The following is a 9,686-nucleotide window of genomic DNA, read 5'->3' as shown; positions in this document are numbered from 1 at the left end:
GATTTATGTCTGCTGACCGAAAGCCTGGTCCCATAGCCACGATTTTACTTTCTTCCGGAAAGCCAGGAGGGATGGGGTTGATTGTATCACACTCAGAAGCATGTTCCACAGGTGAGGGGCCACCACCAAGAAGGCCCTGTCTCTCGTCCCCACCAGCCGCATTTGCGATGTTGGTAGGAGCGAGAGCAGGGCCTCCCCGGATGATCTTAAGTAGAGGCAAATGTGTCTGGGCCAGAACCATATAGAGCTTTAAAGGTCAAAACCAGCACTTTGAATTGAGCTCGGAAGTGGACAGGCAGCCAGTGGAGCTGACGTAGCAGGGGTATGCTCCCTGTATGTAGCTCCTGTAGTCTATCAAACCTATAGAGTTAAGAGAGCTTCTTGCCTCATTATGAAAACATTATAGGTGGTTTCTTGGATGAAAGTGTGAATGTTGCAATTAAGTATGGAATCAGCCAGGCCTTGAAGCTGCAAGGCTTTGCAATGCTAATCATGGTGATTAATTACAACATTCACACTTTCCTCCAACAGACAAGAGTTCTTTCTCCCACCCTGGACATCATTCCACAAATACATAAACCTCCCATGCTAAGTTTCCAACAGACCTCACAACCTTTGACGATACCTGCCATAGATGTGGGTGAAATGTCAGGAGAGAATGCTTCTGGAACATGGCCATACAGCCCAGAAAACGCACAGCAACCCAGTGATTCCAGGCATGAAAGCCTTCAACAACACATTGATATTCCTTTTTCATGCCGAAGTGGAAAGCAGGGCACCTTCCGCATCATGTGTTGTTCTACACATCTCAACAACACGCATAAAAACACACACACAAATGTGTGTAGACATGTCTAAGGACAAGTCAGTCTACACTGCAGAATGAATGCAGTTTGGTACCTTTTGAACTGCTATAACTCGATGCTATGGAACACTGCGAGTACAATCGTTTGATGGGTCACTATAGAAGTCTTTAACAGAGAAGGCCAAAAGGACCTTGTAAAACTATAACTTCCAGGACTCCATAGGATTGAACCACGGGAGTTAAAGCGGTGCCAAAAATTGCACCCTGAGCAACCCCTTCCCCTTGTAAACACATACAAAAAAGAGAAGGAACCAAGCTGACTGTTGTTTTGAGACTGGAACAAAAAGAGAGAGAGAAAGAGACAGAAAAAGTGTGTCTACACCAGGCTTGGGCCAACTTGGGCCCTCCAGGTGTTTTGGACTTCAACTCCCACCATTCCTAACAGCCTACCGGCTGTTAGGAATGGTGGGAGTTGAAGTCCAAAACACCTGGAGGGCTCAAGTTGGCTCAGGCTTGGTCTAGATGGACCCAAAGAGAGGGAGAGCGATGGGAAGAAGCTCTCCAGCTTATCTGTCGTTGAGCTGCGGGGAGTCGGTCCCGTCTTCCTCCTCTTCCTTCTCGTCCTTCATGCCCTTCAGCCGCTGCCGCGCAAAGTCCTCGAAGACAATGTCATCGTCACTAAGAAGAAAGAGAGATGGAAAGGTACATAAGTGAGAAAGAGAAGAAGACCTGGGAGAAGATGCCGGGCCATGTTCTTTGCAAGCAGATCCTAGTAATGTGCTGGAGGAACCTGGAGATTCCCAGGTGGAACTCCTCAATGAATCCCTAGACTGTCCAGTGCCGGAAGATCTAGAGGTGCAAGCTGATCCTAGCAATGTCCTGGAGGAACTTGGAGATTCCCAGGTGGAATTCCTATCAATGAATCCCTAGGTCTTCCAGTTCAAAGATCTGCCGGAAGACCTAGAGGTGCAAGCTGACCTTAGCAATGTGCTGGAAGAACCTGGAGATTCCCAGGTGGAACTCCTCTCAAGGAATCCCTACTTCCTCTGGTGGAAAGATCTGCCAGAAGACCTAGAGGTACAAGCTGACCCTAGCAATGTGCTGGAGGAACCTGGAGATTGCCAGGTGGAATTCCTCTCAATGAATCCCTACTTCCTCTGGTGGAAAGATCTGCCAGAAGACCTAGAGGTGTAAGCTGACCGTAGCAATGTGCTGGAAGAACCTGGAGATTCCCAGGTGGAACTCCTCTCAAGGAATCCCTACTTCCTCTGGTGGAAAGATCTGCCAGAAGGCCTAGAGGTGTAAGCTGACCTTAGCAATGTGCTGGAAGAACCTGGAGATTCCCAGGTGGAAATCCTCAATGAATCCCTACTTCCTCTGGTGCAAAGATCTACCAGAAGACCTAGAGGTGCAAGCTGACCCTAGCAATGTGCCAGAGAAACCTGAAGATTCCCAGGTGGAACTCCTCAATGAATCCCTAGATTGTCCAGTGCAAAGATCTGCCAGAAGACCTAGAGGTGCAAGCTGACTCTAGCAATGTGTTGGAGGAACCTGGAGATTCACAGGTGGAATTCCTCTCAAGGAATCCCTACTTCCTCTGGTGGAAAGATCTGCCAGAAGACCTGGAAGTGCAAACTTGACTCTAGCAATGTGTTGGAGGAACCTGGAGATTGCCAGGTGGAATTCCTCTCAATGAATCCCTACCTCCTCTGGTGGAAAGCTTTGCCGGAAGACCTAGATGTGCACGTTGACCTTAGCAATGTGATGGAGGAAGCTGGAGATTGCCAGGTGGAATTCCTCTCAATGAATCTCTTATTCCTCTGGTGCCAACATCTGCCAGAAGACCTAGAGGTGCAAGCTCACCCTAGCAATGTGCTGGAAGAACCTGGAGATTTCCAGGTGAAACTCCTCTCAAGGAATCCCTACTTCCTCTGGTGCAAAGATCTGCCAGAAGACCTAGAGGTGCAAGCTGACCACAGCAATGTGTTGGAGAAACCTGGAGATTCCCAGGTTGAATTTATCTCAAGGAATCCGTAGTTCCTCCGGTGCAAAGATCTGCTGGAAGACCTAGAGGTGCAAGCTGACCCTACCAATGTGTTGGAGGAAGCTGGAGATTCCCAGGTGGAACTCCTCTCAATGAATCCCTAGATGGTCCAGTGCAAAGATCTGCCAGAAGACCTAGAGGTGTAAGCTGACCTTAGCAATGTGCTGGAAGAACCTGGAGATTCCCAGGTGAAACTCCTCTCAAGGAATCCCTCCTTCCTCTGGTGGAAAGATCTGCCAGAAGACCTAAAGGTGCAAGCTCACCCTAGCAATGTACTGGAGGACCCTGGAGATTCCCAGGTAGAACTCCTCTCAATGAATCCCTACTTCTTCCAGTGCAAAGATCTGCCAGAAGACCTAGAGGTTCAAGCTGACCCTAGCAATGTACTGGAGGAACATGGAGATTCCCAGGTGGAATTCCTCTCAACTTTGGACTAAAACCCAGAGCAGATCTACTTTCCCATTTGTACAATAGCCACTGACTATGAATGGGTATGATGCTGCGCTTCTGGTTTTGGACCACTCAATTTCGGACTAGAACTCAGAGAGGACGTACTTTCCCATTTGTGCAATAGCCATTGACTGTGAATGGGTATGATGCTGAGTTATCTGTATTGGACCTCTCAATTTTGGATTAAAACCCAAAGCAGATCTTGTGCAATAGTCACTGACTGTAAATGGGTATGATGCTGCATTTCCAGTGTTGGACCTCTCAACTTCGGACTAAAACCCAGAGCGGATGTATTTTCCCACTGGTATGACAGCCATTAACTGTGAATGGGTGTGATGCTGAGTTTCCAATATTGGACCTCTCAACTTCAGATTAAAACCCAAAGCCAATCTTGTGAAATAGTCACTGACTGTAAATGGGTATGATGCTGCATTTCCAGTGTTGGACCTCTCAACTTCGGACTAAAACTCAGAGCGGATCTACTTTACCATTGATGCAATAGCAACAGACTGTGAATAGGTATGATGCTGCATTTCCAGTGTTGGCGCTCTCAACTTCGGACTAAAACCCAGAGCGGATCTACTTTCCCATTGATGCAATAGCAACAGACTTTGAATGGGTTTGGTGCTACATTTCCAGTGTTGCACCTTTCAACCTCGGACTAAAACCCAGAGCGGATCTACCATCAAACTTGGACAATCCAGTCTCAACTCTCCGGGTGGCCTTAAACCCTCGATGTTCTTGGTCCGTCCTACCTTACAGGGCTGTTGGGAGCATAAGCTGTGACTCAGTTGCGCCCTTTGAGGCCATCGGAAGAAAGACCGGACACAAAGGCAACCTTATGCACAACAACAAGACATGCACACACACACAAGACAACCATCCATAGAGAAGAAGGGCTCTTACTGTCTTTTTCCTGCTTCACGGTGCGCATGCATAACAAGGAGATGTGACCATGCAAACAGAGGAGAGGGGAGAGAAGAAACGTGCGGAGTTAGACGCCAAAGTGTTAGAGACCCATGGAAGATGGAAGATGGAGCAGCTGATGACGGATTAATGAGGGATTAGTTGGTTAGTGAATGACATGTGGAGGAGGAATGGAGCATCGGAAGGCGGAGCCATGCGCAAATGACGTGGCGTCCCCATGCAAACCCTCCCGCCCTCCACAAACACCCCAGTTGCGCTTACTTTGTGTCAAGCTCTATGAGATTTGTGTCAATGGGAGCTTCGTTCTCTGGAACTGAACACAGGGATGAAGGCAAAAGAGATTAGTTTCCTTCGGACGTTCCCGTTTCCCCATTGGGAGCATTTCAGGCCCACAGTTCTTATGGAGTTTCGTCAAGGATGTCACTAATTTCAGGAGGAAAATCCAAGTCTCCATTAGAGGAGACCCTCTGAGTTCATTCTTCAATGTGTTTTATGTGTTTTAACTGAATTTTTAAAATACCAAGGATATTTAATTCTGTTTTAATGTTTATATGTGTATAAACATTAAAACAGGACCAGGTTGTGGCGCAGCTAGTAAGTAGCCAGCTGCATTAAATCACTACTGACCAAGTGATGATGAGTTCAAAACCAGCCCAGGTTGGAGTGAGTTTCCGACCATTAATAGTCTAGCTTGCTGTTGACCTTTGCAGCTCATGTTCAGATGGAATCTCCTCTCTTGTAGTTTGAAGCCATTCCTCCATTGCGTCCTAGTCTCCAGGGAAGTAGAAAACAAGCTTGCTCCCTCCTCCTCCCTGTGGCTTCCTCTCACATATTTATACATGGCTATCATATCTCCTCTCAGCCTTCTCTTCTTCAGGCTAAACATGCCCAGCTCCTTAAGCCTCTCCTCATAGGGCTTGTTCTCATGGTCAACACTCAAATTCATTGCAACCATCTCCAAAGTCGGGCTCTTCTCCAAAACATTCTCTCTTGCTCTCTTACCCAGCAAGAGAGTTGTAGTTTGGCAAGGCACCATCACTCATTGGAAGAGAAGGCTGGAGACCATGCAAAACTACAACTCCCAGGGTTCCATAGCACAACATAGGGAGGATTCAACTCACCGTCTCGGTGCAGGGGCTCCTCCTTTGGCTTGGGGTGCATCAGGGTGAAGGGCAGCTCCACAGCCACGTCGCTGGAAAAGAAGACAGAACGTGAACCTCTGGCGTTATTTATTTTTCTTTTTTAGTCATGCATGTTTTTTATTTCATTTTCACAGTTTTATATCACAAGAGTGTGGGGAAAGGGAAAGGAAAGTATAATAAGTTGATGATGGAGATTAGTTAGTATTTATTTTGTATCAAAGGCATTGCATAAATTAGTACAAAACTGATAAAAATCGAAGGAGCGCAGGCGGCTAAATATCTTTTGACCAAAAACGGGCAACAGCGATGGCATTGTCTGTAGCCTCCAACATGTTGCACTCCGGAACAGGAAATGGCCCTTCTGACTATAAACACACCATACGTTGAGTGAAGGAACAATCCTTTTTATTAAAGCTTAGCAAAAAAAAAAGCCAGTAGAAATAAATGCTTGTAAAGATAGATAAGATTCCAAAAAGCAGTAAGGCATTCAAAGGCAGGAAGAAGACACAGTGTCCAAACATAGCATTCAAAAGAAATGTTCGAAAAGCATAAAATAATATTCCAAGGCACTGATAATCCAGACAGGAATCAACCAAGAAGCAAGAACAGACCAGACGCTGCTAGTCAAGTTGAAAGGCTAGAAAAAACCATGAAGACGAGATCACTTGAACAGGAATTCCATTAGCCTTGTGCTTGGTTTCCAAATGATGCCTGATCTGACAAGATTTTCTACAGGCACACCTTAAATCCCAAGAACTGGTTTCGTTTTTTCCCCAGTCTTTGACTTTAATTGATGAATTCTTTCGGATCTATGTAAACATTGGGCCTCTTGTCGATTCTGGATCATCTTCAGCCGCCGACTCTGCTTATCTGACTCCTCATTAACTTTACCAGGTGTCAGACTGTTTTCCAAACTAGAATCTGGAGAAACATTCTCATGAGAATCTGCCCTTTGCACCGAAGCCTCTCTGTCAGTGTCTGCATGAAACTCATTGACCAAAGCGTCTCCATCTTGCACTTCAGAGTCAGTCCCAGCATCCCCCACATCAGAAGCAACAGGGGACTGATTGGGTTGTTGTAGGTTTTTTCGGGCAATATGGCCATGTTCTAGGGCAGTGTTTCTCAACCCTGAGGGGGTCGTGAGGGGGTGTCAGAGGGGTCACCAAAGACCATAAGAAAACACAGCATTTTGTGATAGTCATGGGGATTCCATGTGAGAAGTTTGAGCCAATTCTATCGTTGGTGGAGTTCAGAATGTTCTTTGATTGTAATGAACTATAAATCCCAGCAACTACAACTCCCAAATGTCAAGATCTATTTTCCCCGGATTCCACCAGTGTTCACATTTGGGCATATTGAGCATTCATGCCAGGTTTGGTCCAGATCCACCATTGCATGAGTCCACAGTGCTCTCTGGATGTAGGTGAACTACAACTCCCAAACTCAAGGTCAATGCCCATCAAACCTTTCCAGTGTTTTCCATTGGTCATGGGAGCCAAGTTTGGTTGAAATCCATTGCTGGTGGAGTTCAGACTGCTCTTTGATTATAAGTGAACTATAAATCCCAGCAACTACAACTCCCAAATTACAAAATCAATCCTCCCCCAACCCCACTAGCATTCACATTTGGGTGTATTGGGTATTTGTGCCCAGTTTGGCCCAGTGAATGAAAATACACACTGCATATCAGATGTGTACATTATGATTTATAACAGTAGTAAAATGACTGTTATGAAGTAGCAACGAAAACAATATTATGTTTGGGGGTCACCACAACATGAGGGACTGGATTAAGGGGTCACGGCATTAGGAACGTTGAGAACCACTGTTCTAGGGGCATTTTCTCCTGACGTTTCTCCTGCATCTATGGCAAGCATCGTCAGAGGTAGTGAGGTCTGTTGGAAATAGGAAAAGGGGTTTATATATCTGCGGAATGACCAGGGTGGGACAAAGGACTCTTGTCTGTTGGAGCTAGGTGTGAATGTTTCAACTGACCACCTTGATTTGCATTTGATGGCCTGGTAGTGCCTGGGGCAATCTTTTGTTGAGAGGTGATTACATGTCCTTGTTTGTTTCCTCTCTGTTGTTGTGCTGTTGTAATTTTAGAGTTTTTTTTTAATACTGGTAGCCAGATTTTGTTCATTTTCATGGTTTCCTCTCCTTTCTGTTGAAATTGTCCATGTGCTTGTGGATTTTAATGGCTTCTCTGTGTAGTCTGACATGGTGGTTGTGAGAGTGGTCCAGCATTTCTGTGTTCTCAGATATAATGCTGTGTCCAGGTTGGTCCATCAGGTGCTCTGCTATGGCTGATTTCTCTGGTTGAAGTAGTCTAGCATGCCTTTCATGTTCCTTGATGTGTGTCTGGGCAATGCTGCTGCGTGTGGTGGTCCCTATGTAGACTTGTCCACAGCTGCATGGTATACAATGGTAGACTCCTGCAGAGGTGAGAAGATCCCTCTTGTCCTTTGCTGAACGGAGCATTTGTTGGATTTTCTTGGTGGGTCTGGAGATAGTTTGTATGTTGTGTTTCCTCATCAGCTTCCCTCTGCGGTCAGTGGTTCCCTTGATGTCTGGCAAGAACACTTTCCCTCTGGATGGGTCTTGGTCTTGACTCTCGTTGCTTCTTCTCGGTGGTCTTGCAGCTCTTCCGATGTCTGAGGTGGAGTCTCCATTGGCCTGGAGAGCCCAGTTGAGGTGGTTCAGTCCATCTTGGAGGAGGTGGGCTGAGCAGATTTCCATCCTCATTATCCACATCAGACACAGAAACAACAGGAGACTGAAACACATTCACAGGTTCAAGCCCAGCCTCAGGTTCAATCACAGGCTGAGTCCCAACACAACAATTCTTCCTCTGTACATGAGGCAGGGCATAGAGGACAAGCATACAGATGCAGAGTTGTCTGTTCTGCTCCACAGTCACACAAGGTGTGGGATTCTTTTAGGTGGTGCCATTTTGCCAGGTTGTCTTTTGATCTGTCCACTCCACTTCTGAATTCGAAGTATACCCTCATGAATCTCCCCTTTGGAAAGTTAAATAGCCTCTGTGTGTCTGTCTATATATGTTGTCTGGCTATGGCATTGAATGTTTGCCATATGTACGTGCATTGTGATCCGCCCTGAGTCCCCTGCAGGTTGAGAAAGGAGGAATATAAATACTGTAAATAAATAATAATAAAATATTTTTTCTGATTTGTTCATTTTTTGTCTGCAATTATAAATTCCATGAGTTCTCCAGCTCTTGAATTCCCCTTTTTTGTCTAATTGAAAGTATGTCTAATTCATACTTTCCTAATACTACTACTACTACTAATAATAATAATATTTATTGATCTTGTCAGACGTGAATTGAGAATACAGTTATAATGTATAAAAAAACACAAAGTAAAAAACTTTGCATTATACTAAATGTCCTTTGAGCAGAAGCTGGACACTTGGGTTGCCTCTGGTGTTGCTGTGAGAAGGTCCTCCATTGTGCATGTGGCAGGGCTCAGGTTGCATTGTAGTAGGTGGTCTGTGGTTTGCTCTTCTCCACACTCGAATGTTGTGGACTCCACTTTGTGGCCTCACTTTGTGGTACCAGAGCGTAGCCTGTTCAGCACCTTCCAAGTCACCCAGTCTTCTGTGTGTCCAGGAAGGAGTCACTCATTTGGTATCAGCCATTGATTGAGATTCTGGGTTTTAGCCTGCCACTTTTGGACTCTTGCTTGCTGAGGTGTTCCTACGAGTATCTCTGTAGATCTTAGGAAGCTATTTCTTGATTTAAGGCATTGGCATGCTGGCTGATATCGGAACAGAGGATGGGCCAGAGATGTCACTTCCTTGGTCCTTTAATTGCTGGCTGCTCCTTTCCAGCTTGATGTCAGGTGGTGCAATATCAGCTAAACAATAAAATTTCTCCAGTGTTGTAGGGCGCAGACACCCTGTGATAATGCGGCATGTCTCATTAAGAGCCACATCCACTGTTTTAGTGTGGTGAGATATGTTCCACACTGGGCATGCGAACTCAGCAGCAGAGTAGCATAGCGCAGGGGCAGGTGTCTTCACTGTGTCTGGTTGTGATCCCCAGGTTGTGCCAGTCAGCTTCCGTATGATATTGTTTCTAGTGCCCACTTTTTGCTTGATATTCAGGCAGTGCTTCTTGTAGGTCAGAGCATGGTCCAGAGTGACTCTCAGGTAGGTTGTTGTGCTGCAATGCTCCAATGAGATTCCTTCCCAGGCAAAAGGCCACCTGACTTGGATCTGCACGCATCATTCGAAAACACATCACACAGTCCTAGGCGCTTAGGAAGTGTTCAACCTGTGATTTTTGTGATAGAAA

General features: G+C 45.9%; 1 protein-coding gene across 4 annotated transcripts in view; it reads right to left on the bottom strand.

Moving 5' to 3' along the window:
- Positions 1-1,285: 1,285 nt before the first annotated feature.
- Positions 1,286-9,686, bottom strand: part of ARRB1 (arrestin beta 1) — a 171,807-nt gene continuing 163,406 nt past the window's right edge. For 2 of the 4 annotated variants that reach the window (XM_067466414.1, XM_067466413.1), the window contains 3 exons: positions 5,348-5,418; positions 4,488-4,539; positions 1,286-1,483 (listed from right to left, as the gene is read on the bottom strand). In XM_067466414.1, the coding sequence (XP_067322515.1) occupies positions 1,372-1,483; positions 4,488-4,539; positions 5,348-5,418 (235 nt within the window). In that variant the 3' untranslated portion in view covers positions 1,286-1,371. The remainder of the gene's footprint in view (positions 1,484-4,487; positions 4,540-5,347; positions 5,419-9,686) is intronic. The other 2 variants (XM_067466415.1, XM_067466416.1) reach the window with 1 other exon arrangement.

This window comes from Anolis sagrei, chromosome 3 (assembly GCF_037176765.1).
Source record: "Anolis sagrei isolate rAnoSag1 chromosome 3, rAnoSag1.mat, whole genome shotgun sequence".
NCBI lineage: Eukaryota > Metazoa > Chordata > Lepidosauria > Squamata > Dactyloidae > Anolis > Anolis sagrei.
This window is presented reverse-complemented; position numbering and strand designations above follow the sequence as displayed.